Raw genomic sequence first — 25,242 nt, forward strand, 5'->3', positions numbered from 1 at the left:
GAATGAGGAGGAGGAGGAGGAGGAAGAGGAATCAAGTTATGGAATAGCAAGTTAAGTTAGGCCACTAAATGGAAAGATGAAATTTTGACCTGTTCTGTAAAATTTTAAAGTTTGTACTTTGGAAATTTGTAAAATAATACCTTCTTTTTGTCACTATTATTTTACATAATTGGAACCACAAGCTAGTAACATTTTAAAAATAATGCGTATATTCTCTAATTATGAGAAATTTTATTATGAAAATATACTCATCCACATCAAGATAACCACTACTAATATTCTGGAATAATATTCTGGAATCTTCCTTAAGAACTGTTTTCATAACTTACAAAGGTAAGATCCTTCAGTTTATATTATGATGATAAATAATTCATTACTGTAATAAATATCATTACTATATCATTACTGTGATAAAACTGCACAATACAAAATTTACTATGTTATTTACCAAGCATACAGTTTCGTAGTGCTAAGTATATTCATATTGCTGTATATGAATTTTGAAGGAGTTAACAGAGGTAAGGACCCTGATTTCTAACATTTTATTAAGATTTTAACAGAACTGGGAATGGTGCTGCACACTTGTATTCCTAGCTTCTTCTGTGAGGAAGAGATTGAAAGTATCTCAGTTTGAGGCCAGTCCAGACAAAAAAGTTAGCAAGATCACACCTCACAGATAAGATGGGCATGGTGGTACACATCTATAATTCTAGCTGCATGGGAAGCACAAGTAGGTTTGAGCCTGGCACTGGGGAAAAATGTGAGACCCCCTATCTGAAAAATAACTAAAGCATAAAAGGGTTGGGCATGATTTAGGTGGTACAGTGCCAATCTAGTAAGTGCAAGGCCCCGTATCATTACAATCTTGTGTTTAATGCAAATAACTTGCTACAGTTAATACCACTGATACGTGAATACAAATGCTTATGTGAAGGTATTTGTTGTTTCTCAAAATTTTATTACAAAACCATCTAAAACTGACTAGACCAAAGCACTTTTATGTCAGGGTTATTCCTTACATTAGTTGTAGCGAGCATGTTCTCTGGATCAATTAGAGTCCGAAGAAGTCCCATTAACTGGACTGCCCCTCCTAGCTCAGGATCCGTGTCACAGATCATTTGTTCAATTACTACATTAATAAGAAGGATATCCTGAAAGAAAACATGTTGCCATTAGACATGATTGGACATAATATACCAACTGAAAGAACAAAATCAGAATCACAGAGAGAAACAAAGAATGGAAGAGCTTAAATTTTGTTCTTTCTAATGTTTCTCAAAGTTCTAATAACACTTGAATAGAAAACCAAACCAAACCAAAAAGAAGAAAACAGACAAAAAGTAGAGCAGGCCCTAGCTTACAGGGAAGTGGAAAAGACAATCATCAGTGAGCCTTGTTCATTGGAGGGTCTAACAGGTTATCATTCTATGTTTCAGCCACAGGCATAAACTGAGGTAGACTAAACAAGCAAAATCACACATGTGATCCTAAAACAGATTATCTCAGCCTCTGAACAGAAAATTCTTCCTAGCCAAATCAATCAATCAATCAAAATAATGCAGTATACAACACATCAGAGGGGATAAGTAGTTGGAAACTGTGCTATGTGATTATCTAATGTCAAACAGACTTATTGTTTCATCAACAACATGCTCTTAGGTTTTAATATAGAGAGCTACAAAGCTCCTTACAGATAAAAAAGCATTATGGTAGGACAGAGAGTGACTGTTCAAACCAAAGCAAGAAGTTTTAAACAACTCAGCAGATGGGAGAATACAGTCACCATTCACCTAATGATACCGGTATGTTCTGAACAATGCGTCGTTAGTGATTTTGTTGTTGTGCAAACATTAAACTCAGATGATACGCCCTACAACACACCAGATTATAATGGTATAAATATAAGTAAAGACCACTGCTCCTAGAGCCACAATGCACAAAGCACACAAGATTAAATCAAACACAAGAAATTATGCAATCACACGATGCAGTAAGAGTATGAGGATAATGCCGGCCTAACTTGGCATACTGCTTTACAGAGATTTAAAAAAAAAAAAGAGAGAGAGAGCACCTTTGTTTTCTAGCCTAGTCTTGAACTCCTAGGCTCAAGCAATCCTTCAAAGTAGCCTGGACTACAGAGGTATACCACTGTACCTAAAAAACTATTCTTTAAAAATAAGCAAACTATGAACTTATTAAATAGTTGACAGCATCTGTCAAGTAAGCTTCAGAATAAGCAAGTTTGTTTTCTTTCAATTTCTAAGATCATTGGAGAACTCGCACCAACAGGAAGCAGGCAATAGAAGCGCTACAGAATCCCCAAGGAGAGCCATCTTTCTACAGCCTACTCACATGGAGCCATAGCTGGGAAGGAACTAGGGCTCTGAAAGCTAACAGACAAGAGAGATGTTCTTCAGAGATCAGAACCAGGTGCTGATTATTTGGCTTATCAAGGAAAGGCACCTCCATGGATAAGGAGTTCATGCTAGTGTTCCTTGTTAATATTTGGTGGACAAGTGTAGCATGGCTGTGAAACTGGATGCCTCTCCTCTTTTCCAAACAAAAACAGTTTAATTGTGATGTTGGGGGCAGATAAATTATCTTTTTCTTTATAAGTCACTGAAACACTAGGAGCCTTATCTGGAACTGAAAAGGAGATGGCACATCACTCAAATATTCTGTATATAGTACTGAATGTAAAGATGAACTTGATTTGTCTCCAGTGAGCATGGACATTAGGAAGCTATCTAAATGGACTGTGGCTGATACTACTAGATGCCAATTTAATTTCTCTTTTCTTTGTCCCTGCTACCAGAGCCCACCCTTTGTTCAGAGAGGCAATGCATTCACCTAAACTTTGTATTTCCCAGCTTCCATTGCAACTAAGGGCAGCCATGTAACATATCTCTGACCAATGAAATCTAAGTATAAAATGCTAAGTACAATCTTTAGGACAACTCTTTTAAGTAAGCAGAAAAGCTACCTAGTTCTCTTTACTTGTTTGTCCTCTGCTTTTCCACCTCCTGCCTAAAGATGAAAAAGCTATCTTGCAACCTCAAAGTTACAGACATAAAAGCAGAAGCTTAGGATCACTGACTTATTGCAAAATGATTAAAGTAAAGCCTTTATTAAACTATTATAAATTTTTTTCTGACATCTGCAGTCAATAAACACATTACTAAATGATATATTAAGTCCTCATTCTCCTTCCTTTCTTCTTTCACAGATTAGGCAGGCTTTCCTTCTCCAGTTATCTGTCCTCTAAAATACCACTGAACAATACCCCAAAATAGAGAAGTGATCAAGACATTCTCTTACTTAGAATGATTGCAGATAAAAATACCCACTCTGTAAACGGGTAGGACAGACAGTAAACACTGTAGCCCTGAGCTGTCCAAGATGATAACTACTTGCTATACAGGTTATCTAAATTAAAACAAGTAATTCAATCACTCAGTCATATTACCTACAATGTAAGTGCTTAATAGCTACAGGTAACTGGACTGCACTCTCCTAGCCAACGTTAATAGGTTCACTGTGGAAGAAAGGAAGAGAGAATAAGAAAATGTGGCTTAGACACACAGACGAAAAAACAAGGGAGTAAAAAAGGGGACACTGATGGGAATTCTGATAATAAAAAATACCAACTGTCATATTCAATAATATAAGAGACTCCAAACAAGATGGTTTCTATGAGTTAATCTTTTAATGTTCTGAAATCTCTTATGAATAATTATTAAAGAATAAAAAGATGTAAGTCCACAAACTGTTCAATCTTGAGTAAGATCCAGTGAGTTCCAATAAAATTTGTTTTAAAAATAAAAATCAAGCCTGACTTCAGCTTCTGGTGAAGATATAATGGCAACTAGATTTACCCTTCTACCAGAAACAGTCAAAAAACCCAAAAAAGGACAAGACATGAAATTACAGTTGGTGAGATGCTAGGTGTAGGCTGAAGACAGACAGTGAGAGCAAAATAAATCAGATGAGCCATAGGATACATATTAGCTTCCACTATTACAAAATAACTGGATTCTGCCAAATTAAATTAAAATTAGTTCTTAAAGAACTTGAAATAACCACAGATCTAGGGGTTATGTTTCATATAAAAAGTAGGAATAACAAGATACTTTTATCCCAGAGGTACTCAGCTCAGAAAGCAATGAAAATTAGTCTTCCACAATGCATAACTGTATTCACTCAAAAGTAGTATAGCTGTCCTTTGGCACCTGTGAGGGACTGGTTCTCGAACTATCATCCTGACAAATACCAAAATTTATGGATGTCCAAGTCCCTTATATAAAATGGCATAGTATTTGCCTGGAACTCATGATCTTCCTACCTCAGCCTCCTGATTGCTAGGATGCCTGGCTACTTTCGTATTACATAACCCTAGATTACTTGCAATACTTAATACAACCTAAATACTATATAAATGGTTGTTATCCATGTGTTCTGCATCGTCAGGGTCAGTCAAGCCCAGATAGAAAATAGTTTTAAAAACCGCATCTGTACTGAATTGTTACTACTTTCTAAACCAATGTAGTTTAACAGCTACAGCAATTATTGCTCAATCGATCTTTCTTGCTTGGATAGAAATAGTAGCAATAAAAAAGTGTCCATATGTCTTTGTGTCAACACATATTTGAATACCGTTTTTTTTGGTCTTTATTTTTTTTTTATTATTCACATGTGCATACAAGGCTTGGGTCATTTCTCCCCCCTGCCCCCACCCCCTCCCTTACCACCCACTCTGCCCCCTCCCTCTCCCCCCCACCCCCTCAATACCCAGCAGAAACTATTTTGCCCTTGTTTCTAATTTTGTTGTAGAGAGAGTATAAGCAATAATAGGAAGGAACAAGGGTTTTTGCTGGTTGAGATAAGGATAGCACAGGGCATTGACTCACATTGACTTCCTGTGTGTGGGTGTTACCTTCTAGGTTCATTCTTTTTGTTCTAACCTTTTCTCTAGTTCCTATTCCCCTTTTCCTGTTGGCCTCAGTTGCTTTTAAGGTATCTCCTTTAGTTTCTCTGCGTTAAGGGCAACAAATGCTAGCTAATTTTTTAGGTGTCTTACCTATCCTCACCCCTCCCTTGTGTGCTCTCACTTTTATCATGTGCTCAAAGTCCAATCCCATTGTTGTGTTTGCCCTTGATCTGATGTCCACATATGAGGGAGAACATATGATTTTTGGTCTTTTGGGCCAGGCTGACCTCACTCAGAATGATGTTCTCCAATTCCATCCACTTACCAGCGAATGATAACATTTCATTGAACACCTTTTCTGCGGGGAGTGGTACTGCACTTGAACTCTGGGCCTTGTACTTGATAGGCAAGCACACTACCAACTGAACCATGCCCCTGAGCCCTTAAACACATATTTGAAACTCATAATTCATGTTGTTCAAATCACATCTGCTCCATAATCTAAAAGGGATGTTGAGCATTAAAAAAATATATATATCAATTGCCTAATGAAAATATAGGTAAGTTATGTTCTTCTTTCAGGTCACCACTAGTTCAATATAGAATTCACTATGCAAAACCATCAATTTTGGGAAAAAAAATTCTTAATTTTTCTCTCTTCTAGGCTAACAACTTCAATCAATGAAAATTTTAACTTAGAAAACTCAAGAAAATGAAATATCTTGAAAAATATGATTTTAAGAAAAAGAGAAGCCTGGCAAGGTGGCACGTGCCTGTAGTCCTAGCCACTTGGGAGGCTAAGGTGGGGGTATCATTTGAGCCCTTAAGTTTGAGGCCACTCTAGGTAATAGAGTAAGATAGACTTCAGTCTCAGAAGAGGGGAAAAATGAGAAAGGGACTTTTTCTAAGTTAAAACTCAATAAACCTTATGCGTTAATTAAATGTAAACAAGGAAATATTGCTAAGGCAGTAATCAAACCTTAAATAGTTATGAATTTAAAAAACTGTTTATGATTATCATGGTCATTTAACATGAATGAGTACTCACACACACCATCAGTAAGGCTGGAGCAATGGGGATGTTAATTTCACAGTTATCTTTTGTAAAGGCTAGCACTAAATTAAGAATATCACAGTGAGATTAAGAAATAATAAAGTAGTGGTACTTCTATAAAAGACTTAGCATCATTTAGTGTTTAAAAAAATTAAAACCTTAACACACAAAATATTACTTCTCTATTGTCTAGCACTCATCCAAACTGAACCTAAAATAAAATTGCTTTAAAAAAACATTGGAAGCCATGTGAGGTGGTGCATGCCTGTAATCCCACCACTTGGAAGACTGAGGAAGGAAGACTGTGACTTCAAGGCCAGGCAGGACTACATAGTGAGACAGTTTTAAAATTCACCCCCAAAACAAACATTAAAAAGAAAACAACAAAAAAGCAAACACTGGAAGTAACTAACAGAGAAAAATATGTAATTATAAGTAGACATTAAGCATTAAACACAAAATGTATAAAACTATAATTTAGTTAATAGTAATTTATAGAAACATTAAATTTGGGAACAAAAAAGCCTTCCTTAAGAAAGACATACTTGCAGCTGGGCGCCGGTGGCTCACACCTATAATGCTAGCTACTCAGGAGGTAGAGATCAGGAGGATCACGGTTTGAAGCCAACCTGGGCAAACAGTTCTTGAAACCCTATCTCTAAAAAACCCATCAAAAAAAAGGGCTGGTGGAGTGGGTCAAGGTGTAGGCCCTGAGTTCAAGCCCCAGTACCGAGGGGGAAAAAAAAAGAAATTATGGTAATTGTACCATAATTACCTTTTACTTAACATTAAAATATTTTTAATTAAGAGTACTTAAACTTCAGTTATATGTTCATTTTCTTCTTAATACTGTTTAAGGGGAAAGTGTAAAAATTTCTAGAGTGGGAAAACACAACACTGGTGTCATTACTTAAGTTTCATTTGCACACACACAAAAAAAAAAACCCTGAAGAAGTTAAAGAACTTTTCATTTATACAAGATTAAGTACTTGACCTACAAATTTTTTAAGGGATTAAAATTACTTTAATTAACCTTTCACATTTTTAAAATAAATGTTTAAGAATGTGATTTGTTAATAATTCATCTATCCCAATTCTGGTGTGTAATAAACAAATCAACTGTCACATATTCTGAGCTTGCCCATGCCCCAAGTGATCAGAATTCTACATTCCAAAATTTAAGATTATGGTTATGATTTTCTTGCAATTGTGTTTGCAGGTAATTTACATACAACTCCAGCATTATTACTTACATCATCACTCTGCTGGGCTTCTTGCATTACAAATTCTCTGACCATGGATGGACTAAACTCTACCAGGTAAGAAAATATATCTGTAGCAGCTGATCTGACTTGCAAATCATCCATGCCCTGATAAAAGGAAAACCAAGTTATTTAGATGTTGTTAACAAAAGCTACTATTGCATTTCCCTTTTTCTTTCCAAAATCCATGCATTCCCTCTCAAATCTATGAATTAAGAAACTGAACTGAAGCTGGGGATGTAGCTCAACAGTAGGATGCTTGCCTGGCATGCATAGGCCCTGGCTTTGATGCTCAGCACCAAAGAAGACAATGAGCTGCAATCAAAATATATCTCTTGATCCTTTTTTTCCTTTCTTTTTATAAATATTATAATTTTGAGATTGCTCATGGTTTAGTTTCTGTGGTTTTTACCAACACACACACACACACACAACTCAGATATCTAAGTATAAGAAACACCATAAAGCTGTGTGTGGTGAGGCCCATCTATAATCCTTACATCTGGGACACTGAGGCAGGAGGATCTCAAACCCAAGGTCAGCCTGGCCTATATAGCATGATCCTGTCTAAAAAAAAGAAAAATAGAAAAACAAAACAAAACAAAAACCGAAGCACAGGAGTATAACACAATGTTTTAAAAATGCTGTTAAAAAAAAATCAGGGAAGGGATTTGTTTACATATATGAAAAAATTTGAATGATGTTTCTTAACTATGACTCCAAAGTGGTTCCAGAATCTGTCTTTTGTCACAAATTTGCCAGGGTTACTCCTTAGTAACGGACTCCACCTTGCAAGACCTGCTGAATAGAGGATGCCTTTGAAAGCACTCTTTGGGCAACTCTGTCCTTCTTCTACAACTCACACAACTGCGAGAACAATCTATGAAGTTTTCAAAGTGTGGTTCTGGGATCCTAGAGAGGGCCTTTTTCAGGAAGTGCATAACATGAAAAGTATTCTCATAGTAAGAAATAATATGAAGAATTTACTTGCCTTTTGTATGTGCAATTGTAAGTACAGTGGGGTTTTCCAGAGGCTATATGACACCACAACAAATATAGAAGCAGCTATGAGAATCTAGCTATCTTCTATTAAATCACACATTAAAGAGATTAACTAAAAAAATAAAATATGCCACTAATTATTTTTGGTTTGGAAAAAAAAATATTTTTTTGATGGTACTGGTGTTTGAATTCAGAGCCTTGCACTTGCTAAGCAGGTGTTCTACCATTTGAGCCACACCCCTAGTTGTTTTTGCTTTAGTTATTTTTTGTACAGAGTCTCACCTTTTATGCCCAGGTTGACCTGGACCTTAATCTTCCTATTTAGGATTCCTCACCTAACTCAGATGACAGGCATGGGCCACCATGCCTAACTTTTTATTGATTGAGATGGGGGTCTTGTTATGTTTTGCCCAGGTGGCCTCAAACCCAGATCCTCCCCATCTCTACTTCTCAAGTAGAGTATTATAGATGCAATTCACTGTGCTCAGTTGGAAAAATTATTTTTTCATAAATGTTTATGTTAACAGACAATGGTGTCCTTATCATTTTAAATGAATACTTAAAAATTTCTCATTTTAAATTTTCATATAGTAAATGCCAATGAATAAAACTCATGTAACTCATGTCTGAGAACCAAGTCCTAAACCCACACTGTACCACTAGCCCCCTTGGTCCAGTCTGTCCTTACTCCACTAACTTCTCTATAAAGGAAAGATACTTCATTGGGTTCTATGAATCACAATATTGTTATAGAAAAGATCAATCTTTCAAAAACACAAGGAAATTTTATTCACTTGAAGCCATATTATACACAAATGTACACTTATGCTAGAAAAATTAATAAAATCTGACAACTGAAACAATTTTGTGATAATTGAGTTATCAGGTGAATAATTAACTTGTAGAGTTCTACTACTATAATAAATCCTTCCCCATCCATAATATAAACCTATTACAAATTTATAATTTCAAAAGCATGAAAAGAAACCATATAATTACCATTACAATTTCAAGAGCAGGAAGAATTCCCAATTTTGCCAAAGTTTTGAAAAATGCATCCCTGTTTTGAGGTTGTAAGGTCTGAGAAAATGCACAAAATTCCTTGAAAAAATTAACCTGTAATGGTAAAAATTATAGTGAGAAACAGAAAATAAGCTTGAAAGTAAGTTGGGTATATTATAATGTTATTCACCAGTGTGGAATTAATCCTTCTGAAGGATCTTGTCTTTTCACAGTATACTGACTCCCAAAAACCTACATTAAAAACTATGTTAAACTAAAAAAAAAACCTGTATTAAAACTTAGCCTGAGACATGGTGGTGCACATCTATAATCCCAGCACTCGGGCGGCTGAGGCAGGAAGATTATGAGTTTGAGGCTACACAGTGAGGCCCTGTTAAAAAAATAATAAAATTAAATTAAAAATGAATAAACTTAAGTCTTTTTGAAAACAAAAAACAAAAAACAAAGGGGGAGGGAGAAAGGAAAGGATACTGAGGGGTAAAGAGGATGTGTGATGTATGTAACACACACACACACACACACACACACACACATACACACACACACACACAAATGAAACCCACCAAACACTGCTTGAAAAAAGCGGGGAGGAGGAGGGGCAATGGAAATATAATGGATGGAATGAACTTGTTCAAGCCACCCTGTACACATGTATGGAATTACAGCAATGAAATTCCCTTCCATCAATGTATGATAATTCAAAAATAAAATAAAAATTTATTGAATCATAAGAAAAATAAAAGAAAAAAAGAAAAATAGCACCTCAATAAAAGTAAACTTTGCATTATTTCCCAAACAGTGATTCTCTTTTAAACACATTACAGTTCAAAAATACCATGTAAGGTATTGGTACGGAAATTATACAATAATAAAATGTGGCTGACACAATGAAATCTCCTTGTATTATTAAGGCATGATGATTAAAAATAAAATAAACAAAAAAAAATGTGTGAGTCAATGACACAATTTTAAGTATTGGAAAAGACATTAGAGATTCTCTAGTTTGAAATACTAATTGAGTAGATTATTAATAAATGATTATACTAAAGATGACAGGTGGTTTTTAAGTAAGCAATCTTTCATTATTTTGTAAGATCTCAAAATCTAACCATGTTTGAAAAAAGGATAATACATACATGGAAATGTTACAAAGGAAGGAAACTCCCTGTGTAGCGATCTTGAACAAACAAGAATGTCTTTTTTTTTTTTACACAAAGAGAATAGGAGGGCAGAGTAAGTCCTGTCTGGGGAGGGGGGGGCTAGTACCAGTGGGAGGGGGGAGGTTGTAGGGAAAGGGTGTAGGAGGGTGAATATAGTGCAAATACTGTGTGTACATGTATGTAAATGGAAAAAATGAGACCTGTTGAAATTATTCCAGGAATGAGGGAGCAGGAGGAAGGAGAATGAAGGAGGAGGTGAATTCAAGTATGATATATTTGATATTTTGTAAGAACTTTTGTAAATGCCACAATATACCCCCAGAACAACAAAAGGAAAAAGACAGATAAACAGGCAAACATCTTGTAATTAGCTGTCATTATTCTTTTACATCAAATGACTTACATCTAAAAAAAAATGTTGTAAACACATTAATAAAAAAATTTTCAAAGAACCAAATTATTTATCATTCACCTATTCAAGAAACACATTCCTTACAATTTGTTTAAAAAGAAAAGCATCTCCATTATGTAAATATGTACAACTATAAAAATGTTTGAGTTTGTAGTTCTATCTTAATAAAAGCCACCTACGTGATTCTGAGATTTATAAAGCACTCAAATTCCCTCATGGTAGGCAGAGACACACACATTAGAACATCTTACAAGTTTTCTAAAATACATATAGAAGCAGCAAATTTTATAGACTTTGAATAAATAACTTACCAATTCACGCCGCTTATCATCATCTGTAGCCTCATCTGTTAATTGCGCAAAAACTTCAGACAAAAATTTCTCATCTTCCTGCAAGAAACAAAGAAATTACAAAATATTTAGAAAAGGATAAAGCTACATTCATTTACATGATTTATACAAAGTATAATAAGAATAAATTAAAATTTGATAGCATTTTCATCATGAAACTTAAAATTTCAGGGTACATTTACATTGTAATTTCCACAAATTTGACTATACCATTCAATTCTAGTTATGTATACATGAATATATAATTTAGCTATCAGCCTCGCCCTGAAGACCTACTTGGAAAACAAAAATAGATGTTTAAGAGGAGCTGTAGTAAACTCATTTACTATAACTTGGTATGTTCTCTAGCTCCCTTTTAGTTTCTACTTACTCTTAATTTAAATACAATTCAAACAAGTCTGAATATCTTAATTGTTAGTTAATAGCAGACTAGAAAAAAAAGAATGATGCCACAGCACAGGCACAGTAGTAAAACTGGAATTCTATTAGCAGATAAGATTACAAAACCATTTAAAAATATAAGAACTCAGCCGGGTGGCTCAAGCCTGTAATCCTAGCTACTCGGGAGGCAGAGATCAGGATGGAGGTTTGGGGCCAGCCTGGGCAAAAAGCTAGACCCTATCTCAAAAATACCCAACATAAAAAAGGGCTGGAAGAGTGATCCAAGTGGTAGAGTGACTGCCTAGCAAGCATGAGGCCCTGAGTTCAAACTCCAGTACTGCCAAAAAAAAAAAAAAAAAAAAAAAAAAGCCCTAAGAACTCATGACCTTTATTAATCTATGACCAAATGAAGTGGAGTCTTAGAAGTTATATTCTCCAATGACAAAATTAAATGATGAAATACACTACAATAACTTCGTTCTGATGACTCTGAGGCATCATGTTAATTTCCGTAAGCACAATTTAAAATGATAAAACAGAAAAAACATAGTATGTATTTAATATCATTATTATCATTGTGGTTGTCTTTTGGTAAATGATAGTGCTTTTCTTTTTTGTTTACCGGTATTTTTTACTTATCTACATTAAGTACAGAGTATAAAATTACAAAGGAAAAATTGACATATATTAAAAATCATTTTAAGAGAATATTTACATCAAAACCCGCTAAAAAAAATTGTTGAAATGTTGGTGGTTTCGTTTTTGTTGTATTTTCAAATTTCACCTTTATGAACTGTAATTAAAGTAGCATGTGCTAAAAAATGTGCAGAAGCTGGGCGCTAGTGGCTCATATCTGTAATCCTAGCTACTTAGGAGGATCGTGGTTTGAAGTCAGCCTGGGCAGTCTGCGAGACCCTATCTTGAAAATACCAAATATAAAAAAGGGCTGGTGGAGTGGCTGATGTGGAAGAGTACCGGCCTATCAAGCAGACGCCGAGTTCAAACCCCAGTACTACAAAAAAAAAAAAAAGTTTGTAGTAATATCTGTATGGTTGATAGTAAAATCAAACCACAATATATAAAGAATATACTTTAAATATCTGCCCCCCTCTTTTGCTTTGAATCATTCATTGAGTGATATAGATGCCATAACTCCTTTCTGAAGTAAGGTAGAGCATTTATGACACAGTACATGAATGAAAACCACTAGTTACGATAGCAAAGTGTACTACCATATTCTCCCATTACACATCCACAGATACTATTCAAAGGACAAAACACTAGGAGGTAAACCTTTTCATTAGTCTGACTCAATAGTGTTTTTTTTTCTTATTTACTTTATTGATGCCTTTTGGATGTCATACACTATGGCCTGAACCATTCATTTTCTGAGGGAGCACAAATGTATATATAATCATTTATCTCTTAAACCACTTTTCCCAAATACTTTGAGGAAAATAAGCACATACTTCCCTCTGTGTACACCTTTTATTAATTTTAATCTTCCTTTCAGATTAAATCTTTATCCTTTCCTTTGCAGATTTTAAACTTTTTCAGAATATTTGCATAGGAAACAACCCAGTTAAATTACAGTTTAGTACTTGTAGGCTGACAACTACCAGAACTGACACCTTCTAGAAATATACAGAAAGGAAATCTCAAGCATTATAGGTTCATTAGGAAAATGTTTTCTGAGTCCTAGTATTTCTTTCTAATTTCTAGCATATTCTTGGTAATATTCTTTGAGCTACAAAAATAATCTGTTCAAATGTGTGTATATTATATATGTATACATTAACGAAGCAAAATATATTAAGGAAGCAAATGATTCCACCTATCTTAAAGTTGGAATGTTTTGTCCTAAATCCCCGCTTCTCCAAGTAATTAATCTCTTTAAATCACTTTTTTTTTTCTACTTGGTTTTTAAAAGCTTTGGTTTTAATAAAACATAATTACGTATGTCAAATTGTGTGGCTGGTTTTTTAGATAACATAACATAATGAAACCTTGTGAGGAAGAGGGGCTGTTTTTAAAAATTCTAAATCAGGCCTGGGGATGTAGCTCAGTGGTAGAGTATATATAGCCTGTGCAAGGTCATGGTTTACATCCTAGCACAACAAAAAAAAAATCACTTTCCTTTGTAATAATGTAAATACAGGCAAAACAACCCATTTGTCATTTTTAGAATCATGCAAATACAGAAACTTAGATCAGGCTTTATGACATCACACTCAGGTTGCCTTGTCTGATTTTTAAGTTTCAGAAGACTGAGGTCCAAAGAGTGAATTTATCTGAGGCTAGCTAGTGAGAGATGGATTTAGAATCCAGTTCTCCCAAATGACAGTCTTAAAAAAATGTCTCTCCCAGCAAATAAATAACAGGATAGGTTCCTAAGTCCGAACTTAAGAACTGAACCAAAGCAAAACACACACAAGCTAGGAAGAACCAAATCTAATGAGAAATTAAATACATTAAGTCCTCGATGTGCACCCCCAATATCTTGTAAGAACAAAAGAACTGTATCACAGCCAAAAGTTTTTTATTTTGAAGACTTTACATATTTAATGAGTAGGCAAAATGAAAAGTCAGAAATTGCTCTCAGTGTTAAAATCTTACTACCAGTGAAATATGCAAAAAACCATCCAAACAAAAAGAAAACTTAAAAACTAAATGACTGTTCCTGCTGCATTTACTTTAAGCTCAACGGTTAACTATGGACTAGTGGTGTATTTGTAATTGTTAAAATACCACATTAGAGATTCTTGTCCTCCATCACTTCTAACAAAGAGAGAAACGAAAACTTCTTCTAAAAAAAGTCTTATTCTGTAGCTACTTGTATGAAGATAACCTCACTTTATTTAATTTGCAAACATGTTTGAAAAATATTTTCCAATTATGGACATGGATTTTAACTTGTAATTTGCAAGAAAATTAAGGTTAACTAAAATCTTATGTCCCTGTCATGCTTAAGAGAATGTCAATATGTAATCGAGTACATACCAGGAGCCAATAATTAATTATACTAAGTACTTTCATATTAATTTACCAGTTAATTAATCTGATTCAGGCTATTGCTTAATATGTACTTTGTCCATTTCATTTTGGTCCAGAGTTAGATAAAATGGGTACAATTGCACTTACCTCATTTGGCTATGCAACAGTACATTAAAATTCATTAAGTGAATAAGTGTGATTTCAAAGCTAGTTTGGTTATGTATCAAGGCCTTGTCTCAGAAAACAAACAAACAAATCAGGTCTAATGCATACATCTATCATTGAGAAATATAGAAGAACGAATAGGTAAAAGGTAAAAGAATCATCTGGAGAAGTATGTCCTCTATGAACAATAAAGAAAATATTAAAAAGATGAGTATTTGGTAGTGCATTAAAATATAATAACAGGCAAGAGCTAAATCAGAGACTCTCAAGTATTTGGTCTCAAGATCTCTTTAAACTCTCAAAATTGTGGAGGGCCCCCCAAAACTTTTATTACATGGATTATGTTTACAGACATTTGTCATATTTAAAAGTACAACTGCTGGTGGAGTGGCTAAAGTGGTACAGCACTGCCTACCTTGTTTTAGGCTCCTAGTACAGACCAAAAAAAAAAAAAGATAAAATTACAACTGAAGTATTTGGAAATATTTATAAATTCATTCTAAAAAGCAAGCATGTTTATGTAAATATTTTTGAGAAGCAAACTACAGATTCAAAATTTTAAAAATTTAGAAAGAAAGGGCCCTCTTTCAGATTTTTCAAATTTCTTTTATGTCTGGCTGAACAAATAAAATAACTAGATCTTCTTTGACTTCATGTTGTTTTGGCTGAAGTGTATCTAAACAAAAATATATCCTCATATTGACATGAAGATGGAAAAGGGAAAACCTCACAAACTTCTTTGAAAAGGTTTCAGGGACTCCTAGGAGTCCCCCAGGAGTACAGATCACACTTTGAGAAGTACTGCATTACGTATACAGTAGCCGCACAATAAACTTAGTAACTGATAAGGCAACCATATGGGAAACTGAGTATAACTGAGTATAGTGTCTAACCTCACAACTAATGTAAAATTTTTAGCTGGGCACTGGGCTAATAGCTATAATCCTAGCTACTCAGAGGCAGAGATCAGGAGGATTTGCAGTTCAAAGCCAGTCTGGGCAAATAGTTCATGAGACCTGTCAAAAAAAGGGGCTGGTGGAGTGCCTCAAGTTGCAGGCCCCAAGTTCAAATCCCAGTACTGAAAAAAAAAAACTTTAAAAGTATGATTACTATGCTGTTGGGTATAAATAAGTAACAAGGCCAGTTATAGCAAAAAGTCAGTGTGACCTCATCTCCAACAGTAAAAAGCTGAGTGTGGTGGTGTGCACCTGTCATCTTAGCTACTCAGGAAATGTACAAGGAAGGATCTTGGTCCAGGCTGGCCCCTGCATAAAAATGGTGAGACTCTATCTGAAAAATAAATAAAGCAAAGAGGGCTGGGGGCATGGCTCGGTGGGAGAGTGCCTGGCTGCCTAGTAAGTGCAAAGTCCTAGTTCAAATCCTATTACTGCCAAACAATAAAAACCAGCTCTTATATTACAACTCAAGGAGATGGAATAAAATCAACTCCACATAGCTAACACCCTCACTAATTATCATTTCTTGACAATTATTGAGTGCTTCTCAATTCTTTTGCACATGTGAATTATTTGCGAAGATTTGAGCATACATACTAAAACTCCAGTAACAACTGTCTCTCAAAATGGAATCAAAGATACTTGTACTTCATGCCACTGAACTGCACACTTAAAAGTAGTTAAAGAGGCAAACTTTGTTTTGTATTTAATCTAACCCAATTTAAAAATTTAGTTCAACCCATGCATCGTTTGCTTACGCCTATAATCCTACGTACATGGGAGGCTGAGATCTGGAGGACTGTGGTTCCAGGCCAGCCTGGGCAAAAAAGTTTGCAAGACCCCATCTTGACGGAAAAAAGCTGGGCATGGAGCCATGCACCTGTCATCCCAGTGATGGAGGATGGTGGTCCAGGTCCACCTAGGTAAAAAGTGAGACCCTATTTCCAAAATAACCAAAGCAGAAAGGGCTAGAGGAGTAGATGAGGTAGAGCACCTTCCTAACATGCTGAAAGTCCTGAGTTCAAACTCCAGTACTGTCAAAAAAGATCATGGTCTAAAGCTGGCCCCAGGCAAAAATGTGAGTCTCTATCTGAAAAACAAGTAAAGCAAAACAGGACTGAAGGCATGGCTTAAGTGACAGAGCACATCTGTAGCAATCACGAGACCCTGAGTTCAAACACCAGTACTGACCCACTAATAAATACAAATTAAAATAAAAGCTGCATCATAGAACACTTAAAAATACAAGCGGTTGTGTTAAAAAATTATTCTACAAGTTGGGCAAAAAGTGAGACCCTATCGCTACAATAACCAAAGCAAAAAGGGCTAGAAGTGGAGCTCAAGCAGTAAAGTACAAAGCAGTAAAAAGAAAGCCCGAGTTCAAATGCTAGTATTGCCAAAAAAGGAAAAAATATTATTGTCCATAAAGCCATGATAAAGTCATGTCTTCTATGCTTGATATAAAGTAGACAAATCTTTTTGAACATGAGGTCAAATTATTATGGAATTAAGTATCTGAAAACAGAATTGTGAATACTTTTACTTACCTGCAACATGCTGACTATCTCAACTTTGTTGAAGAAAATAAAAGATGTAAGAGTAGAAAGAAAATTCTCTTCAAAAACCGATGGTGTAGGCAAAATGATGTCCTGAATGTATTGTACCCTGTAAGTCTGATGTATTTTTTGCCTCAATTCAGAGTCTGTTATTGGTATAACTTCCTTAAACTTTGCAGTTTTGGTCAAGAATTCTCTGTGTCTTTTTGGCTGAGCCAAAGCAGGGTCATATTCAAGGCATCCAACAACATCCATGATACACTCATCAGAAAACATTACCTCAAAAAGAGTGGCCTTATTTAGGAATAAGATTCCTCTAATAATTTCATACAGATGGTGTAAACCTTCAGTGTTTTCTAGGTTTTCACAAGCCTGGAACAGCTGCAGTAGTTTTTTAATATAGCCTTCATTTTCCAAGGCCAGTGCCAGCTTTTCCCTACGGATAGGTGAGGAGAGAACTGAGGTAACCAAGTCAGCAATCTCTTCAAGTTTATTGAGTTCACACGTGGGCAGGTCAATCAAATGACTGGTTTCAGGCATTTCTTCAAATCGTTCTTCTTCTGATTCATCAATGAGGTCCTGTGTGACTTCTACTGATGGATCCTTACCTTGGACCTAAAAACACCCAATTACAGCTGGTTATCTCAAAATATAAAAGAATTCAACATTTTGGAAAGGGAATCACTGACAATGAACTTGTACACAATTAATACTGGTAACACAGTCACTGTTAATCAAAAGTGAAGTTAGAGCTGGGTGTTGGTGGCTGACACCTGTGATCTCTGGGAGGCAGAGATCAGGAGGATTGAGGTTTGAAGCCAGCCAGGGCAAACAGTTCTGGAGAACCTATCTTGAAAACACCAAACAACACAAAAAAAGATTGGTAGAGTGGTTCAAGTTTGAGCGCCCGTCTAGCAAGCGTGGGGCTCTGAGTTCAAAGCCCAGTACCACAAAAAACAAATAAACCCAAAAAGTTGGTGGAGGTGGGATATACCAAATTTAGTGTCAGTTATTTGAGTGTTAAGTAACTGTTTACAGATAATTCACCTACAAATTTCCCAACCTATAACTTCGAATTAACTCTGATCCTTGATACCATGAATGCTTCAGGTGATACAGTATAGATTTATAGGGTTACTCATGTAAATTATGTAAGAAAAACATGCAGGTGTTTAATAATTTCACTATATCTAATAATAATTTTGAACTGTGCAGAAGGTTACTCTTCTGTTTGCACCCCCAAATTACTAAGTATAGTTCATCTGTTTTTTTTTTTGTTGCTGTTTTCTTCTCTGCTTTCTGGTGCTGGGGCTTGAACACAGAGCCACAAACAAGCCAGGCAAGCACTTTTACCACAGAGGTACATCTTTAGCCCTCGAGTATGACTTTTAAAGCAATCTGAACATCCCATCATGTTAACTTAACAAGCACATTACTAAGTTCAAACCAAACTAAAATCCTATCCCTTTGTGTGAGAAAATATGATTTACTCAAAGTACTTTTGAAATTAACATCTGAAAATATATTTGCTTTTGCTGAAAACCTGAAACTGCTCTAAAAAAAAGTCTGTTTAAAAAAATGACATTAATTTAACATCTGTGATAAAGCTTCCAAGTTCTAATATCTACATAAAAATGACAACATAATGAATAGGGAACTATTATGATGTCCAGATCTATGGGTGTTCTAAGGGAAAAAAAAAAAAACAACAACAAAAAACACCAGAGCAGAAGATAGGAGATTTGGTATGAGGGCAACAGTTAAGGCCAGAAGATCTATATCATAGTACCAAGACAAAAAGACAAGTGGAAATCAGATGAATGAACTTACACTTCAAATGTGTACAGCCTGCATGTGTTAAAGAACAAAAGCACAGTCCCAGAAGCATTTAGTTGGCTAGAATCAATCCTCAACAGCTTCCTGGATTCTTTCCTAATCTTAACTTTCATTGATTTAATCTGCCAATCCTGCATAATCTCAAGTATCTATATAGAGGACTTCACTGTTGTACACCAAGTATTTCTGATTCTCTCCCTTTTAAGATGTGAGTTCTTTGCCTCAGTGTAATTTCTTATAGCCATGTAACTTGCATTGGCCAATGAAATGAAAGCAAAGAGTCTCATATAAGTTCTCGGTAGAACTTTTAAAAGCCAGTGCTCGGATATGCCCCCTTCCTACTTGCAATGATCTTAGAAGTATTAAAATGAACTTTTATCTGCCTGCTCCTTGAGTGGCTCACAGGAGCAAAGCCACTGCCCCATAACCAACTCAAGCCAGAACTGAAAAGTGAAACATAATTTACAATTCTCTGGAATACCTTTCAGTAGTTAGAAACAATAAACTCAATGCATATATAGCAACATACACAGCTCTTACAAGTAGATCACTAAATTGTGCAGTAAATACTCAGGTAACCCTGCTGGGTTAAGCAGAGTGGCCAAACCTGATGTCTTTTCCAAAAGTGGAAAAGTTTGCATAAAAATAAAAATGAAAAATGGAGAGAAGAAACAGTAACAAAAGGTCAAGAGTGGATATATGGATAATACAAGAGAAATCCAATGCTGGCATTTATGCCTCAAGAAATGCTCAGAGCATGAGATGATACTGTCTCTTAGCTCAATTATACAGGAGACCTAGAAAGGCGAATCACCCTTGCTCTCAGAACTAGACAAGGGCAAAGGGAGCTTGTAAACTTATGAGTGACATGGCTTGACATAGCTCTGGGACATATTTTGTCATACAATGTGATGATGAACTGGACCATTAATAATGATTGATTAGTAGGAGTGTAGTAATATGTTAGTATCTATTGACTATTTTCAGGTTAAATCTACTACCATATTACACCACTGGTATTATTGATTTAACTATTTTGTACATAAATCTTGTAATACTGATGATGATAAAATGCACTGAGAAATTGTGTTAAAGTGTCCTGATGATGTAAAGCTGACAGAAAATGACTGGCCTGAGGAAGAGCTGGATTTTTGTTAATCATTAGCTCATTTCTATGCTAAACAGTTCTGTACCAATTTACTTTATACTACACACTGTAGCAGATCAAGGCAGGACCAAAGGGGGCAGGGGAAATGACACAACTGTGGTCAGATCCTTAAAATCAATTTAAAAAACTTTAGTGTTAAGAAATCACTAAAGGGAAAAGGTCATATAAGTGAAAATGATAATAGCCAAACAACAATAAATCAACTCACTTTAATAAAGGTACCAGGCAATCACTGAAACACAGTTACCTCATTTTTAGAATATAAATGACGTGACTAGTAATGAAATGTGGAGTCATGGAACAGAAAAAGGACATGAAGGGAAAGCAAGGAATATCTTGATAATGCATGGACTTTAGTTAATAAGTGCAATATGTTTCATACTAATACAAAATGCTAAATCTTAGCATACTATGTGAATTGAAGGAGGAGGTTTAAGGAGGTGGGTATATAGTAACTATTATTATTTGTTCACATCTTTTGTAAATCTAAAAATTCTTTAAGATAAAAAATTTATTAAGAAAAATTAGTACCTTGAGAGTTATAATTTATAAACACCATGTGAGCTGAAGTCACAAGTGCTTTTGATCATTAATGTCTGGCACATAGTAGTCAAACACAGCCAAATACTGGGGTGGGGTGAGAGTAAGAAATCTAAAACATGCATCAGTTAATCTTCTTTTGGCTTATTTAAACATCTTGCTAGTCTACAGAATATTAATTATGTTTTTTTTTTTTTTTGCTGGTGGAATGGCTCAAGTGGTAGAGCACCTGTCTCACAAATGTGAGGCCTTGAGTTCAAACCCCAGTACTACCAAAAAAAAAAAAACCAAACAAGCAAACTTTTTTTAAAGTTTTAAGTGAAAGAATTTGTCGCAAAGTATAAAAATTCTCCAGGGTTGAGGATGTAGTTCAGTAGCAAATTGCCTGAACCCAGTATATAGGAGGCCTTGGTTATAATCTCTAGCAGCAGAAGGTTTAAAAAAAAAAAATCCAGGCTAGGTTATCAAAACCTCGCACTAAGATACTTTTCTACATTCTAATACACATCTTTCAAGTAGAATGAAATATTTAAGAATGTATAAGTACAATATGAATAGAACCTTACCTGACAAATTTTTTCCCAGATCTCATCACAGCCAGCTTTTTCCTGAAAACTTAGAGCCAGATCATAGTTCTCAGCTTCTGACCAAACAATTAATGTATCCTGTTAAAGATAAAGATTTCTACATTATCACACTAGCAAAAAAAATCTACAAAGATAAATAAGTATCAAGAGAACTAGAAACAAAATAGCAATGACAAATGCCCTGTCACAAGAACAGTTAAAATACCCTCAATTGACATACTAAATAGTATTTTGTTACCCTTTAAAATTTTAGTAATGTATTGCCAACTAAGTAGTAGTTTTGGTACTAAAAGTGACATTCAGCAATTTTTCAAACAAAACAAAACAAATTAGAACAGGTTAGGAGGTCCTGGCTGGTGTTACCAAGATAATACCTAAGGGAAGGGCTAGCCATTCCTGTTCAAAATTGCCATGTACACATTACAAACACCAATTTTCTGTTGTTTCCAGAAAGTCAGCTAGCTGTAACATTAACTAATGACCTACGTGCTTATCCTTTCCTTTTAGCTGTCTACTAGTCACAAGTATGCTACCTAATACTTGAAAATATAATAAAGTTTAACTTTGGATCTTTAGAAATGCACTATAGGCTTGGGGATGTAGCTCAGTGGTTTAAGTGTTTGCCTAGCATGCACAAGACCCTGGGTTCGATCCCCAGCACGACAAAAAAAACAAACGTATTCTAATGGTGAAATAAAGCTACTCATTCTATTGGCAACTAGGCTGCAGAAAAATTAACCCAAGGCTTACTTTTCCTCAATTATACCCCTAGCAAAAGGTGACACTTTTAGAAAGTTTGCCAACTCTGTATTAGATTTAAATAAAAACACCACATTTATACACCAAACTCACTGAAATGAAATGAACAATGCTTTAGGACACAGTAAAATTTAGCATGGCTAAAACTTTTTTTTTTAAAACCCACATGAATTGTGTTTAAACTCTATCAAAAATATAATCTACAATACTTTATATTTAATAATTATTCATCTGACAAGTACGTACAGATGTTATGATCTAATATCAAGATCTAAAACTAAAAATAAGCCCCAGATTAATAAAAACAAAATCTTGGAAAATGAAAAATGGCTCTAATCAATAAATGATAAATACTTTCTAGTTAATCTGGGTATCAGATTAATTAATACTTATTTGCTGTGTAATCAGGTAAGAATAGTTGGAAATCTGTGTTCTACCTTTCTTCCTGGCTATGTTTCTTGAAAGGGAAATTTGCCACTAAAGTTACCATTCTAAAATTTTATCAGGTTCTTCAGTTGCTACCATCATCTATAGAAGTGGTCTGAAAACCTTTTAAAAACCAGCAGAACTGTTTTTACAAACAAAATTACTAAGAATTTCTATGGTTTAAAAAGAGGCTCTTTAGAAAGAGTAAAAGCACTAGGAAACCACTAGGCCTCCTGTACTCCACTCAGTCTGAGTCATCTTCTTAGTACCTTCTCAAAACAGCTTCATGCACAGTGGTCTCCAAAACCTTATACAACTCAATTTACTTGCACATCATACAAAAGAATATAATGCTAGTAAAATAATTTTGTAAAACACATCAAAATAGAAATAAAATGGTAACAATGAAATAAGCAATTTTTTTGTTTTGATGGTACTGGGGCTTTAAATAAATTTTTAAATATTTTCTTCTGTTAAATGCTCCACATTATTAGTTAACTTTTTAACTCAATATATATATATACTTACAGTATATTATAACCATAAATGACAGTGGCCACAAATCCATGTTTAAAGTTAAATATGTTAAATAACTTATTTAAAGTTAAATAATTTAAAACTGAAGTTTTAGCAAATGGTAACTCTTGTCAGAGCTATTACATCCTTTCCATTTACTCACATGGCTGACAGACAGCTAACTCTAGGAGTGTAAACATCAGTTTGATCACTATCTTCATGTGCACTTATATTTTTGCTTTTAACCTTTTTAAGGTTACTTGTCCATTACAAGGTTTAGAACAATAATTCATAATAGATGCAAAACTTTCTTATAGAAATGTTACTTTTCACTCAGAATGCCATGTGTATTTTTGATTTGACCATCTGACACTGTGATTGAACATTAACAAATGTTAATTTGTGACTGAACAAAAAGCATCTTCTTTTGATAAAATTATCAGGTTTCTTCTCAAATCCTAATGTGTGATACTGTGTTTCCTTTTTGGAGATCATTATTATTAGAGAATGTGTATGAAACTCTTCATGCAGGCATCTGAGGCCTTTCCATTTTGGCTCTAGTTTACTTTCTAAGAGCATGTCCAGTTAAACCGCAAAGAGTTTCTTGGGAAAGTTAAAAAACAGATTCCCAAACCTGGCCCTGGGACAGGTCTAGAGTGAGGTTCAAGAATTCTTACTTATTTTTGTTTTGAGACAGTTTTGCTGTGTAGCCCAAGCTGGCCTGGAACTTGAGATCAGTCTGCCTCAAACTCCAGAATTAAAGGCGTGTACCACTATGCCCAGCTAACAATCCTAGGATCTCAGATAATTCTTTTGGTAAGTCAACATGAGAAATGAGAAATGACCTAACTGTATCTCTAGTTAGTTTAAAAAAAAAAAAAAAGGGTAGGGAAGTGTCATTGGAACAGAGACCTTCCAGCTCTATGCATTTATTCTAAATGGGTGACAGATCTCTTCCTATTGTTCCCATGTTCACCTCCCAGCAATAAAATACAAAGAAGCACTGCTTAGAACTGTTTACTGTAAGGCTCAGAGTAAAAGTTACAAGGGCAGAGAGCATAGAAATGGCATAAGAATATTTAAAATAATGAAAAGTACCAAATGGCAGGGTCCCTTGCAAACCAAAAGGGCTAGATACAACCAAGCTCAGTTTTTCACAGCAAAGTCTGTTTTCAACTATTGTGCTTTGTGCTATATTATCTGGTCATTAGTGCATGGCAAATTAAGTTTCATTTCTTTGAGACATTACTGCCTCTATTCAAATCAAAAGCTTAGAGTTTTCCTCTACTAACTTAAAACATTTAATCCTTACTGCATCCCTATGGAAATCAGATTCTAAATGAGCTTGGAGGGATAAAAGAAAAAGTCAGTTATGAAAACCAACACACAGCTGGGTACAAAAGCCCATGTTTCTAAGTGCTATAATCCCAGCACTCAGAGAAGGAAGCAGAGTGTTAGTGCTTAAGGCGAGAAGACTGTCTCAAAAAAAAAAAAAAAACAGAAAAAAGTCAGTTATGTTTGATAAGAGTCCTTTAAAACAATGGAAAAAGGTGATTATGTCCAAGCCCAGGATAGGAGTAGGAGGTGGGCTAAAGAAGCTTGACAATTTAGCCTTTACTGAATTACATGGTCACAATACAGTTTTATTATAAGAAATGACTGTTTTCAGTCATATATCAAAAACATATCCCGGAAATGAATATTGCGTTCTTAATCCAGGGTACAAATGGTACCATAAAATTGTATTTATAATTTGGTGTGTAATACTTTTTTAGAGAAAAAGGTCTCCAATTCATAAGCATCTGTGATCCATTTACAAAGACCTGGTAAGTCAATGGATTACCTTTCAGTTTTCCCCCACGGTACCGATCCATATCATTTAATATGAATAAACTTTAGTCATGACATATTTGAGATTCTAACTACTTGCCAGACTGACCCTATTTTTGTCCGTGGCTTTGCCACTAACAAAACTCAATAGACAGAGACATAATTTTCCAAAAATTGGGGGGGGGGTGTGGACACACATATATTTATATAATCCACTTGTAGGTTTAAAATCAATTCGTAAGTCTGAAAATGAAAATGCATCTATCCCTCTAATAGTTACTTTCTTGACAAACTTTTTTGGAGACAGATTTTAAAAACACAGTATAGTACCACGTATA

General features: G+C 35.0%; 1 protein-coding gene across 3 annotated transcripts in view; it reads right to left on the bottom strand.

The window, feature by feature from the left end:
- The window catches only part of Ppp4r3b (protein phosphatase 4 regulatory subunit 3B), a 50,851-nt gene that overhangs the window by 17,955 nt on the left and 7,654 nt on the right, over positions 1-25,242 (bottom strand). For 2 of the 3 annotated variants that reach the window (XM_020163549.2, XM_020163548.2), the window contains exons 3-8: positions 21,353-21,451; positions 17,234-17,857; positions 11,152-11,229; positions 9,245-9,361; positions 7,235-7,351; positions 1,020-1,151 (exon numbers count right to left, since the gene is read on the bottom strand). In XM_020163549.2, coding sequence (XP_020019138.1) covers positions 1,020-1,151; positions 7,235-7,351; positions 9,245-9,361; positions 11,152-11,229; positions 17,234-17,857; positions 21,353-21,451 — 1,167 coding nt within the window. The remainder of the gene's footprint in view (positions 1-1,019; positions 1,152-7,234; positions 7,352-9,244; positions 9,362-11,151; positions 11,230-17,233; positions 17,858-21,352; positions 21,452-25,242) is intronic. The other variant, XM_074049748.1, reaches the window with a different exon arrangement.

Source organism: Castor canadensis, chromosome 12 (genome assembly GCF_047511655.1).
Source record: "Castor canadensis chromosome 12, mCasCan1.hap1v2, whole genome shotgun sequence".
Taxonomy (NCBI): domain Eukaryota; kingdom Metazoa; phylum Chordata; class Mammalia; order Rodentia; family Castoridae; genus Castor; species Castor canadensis.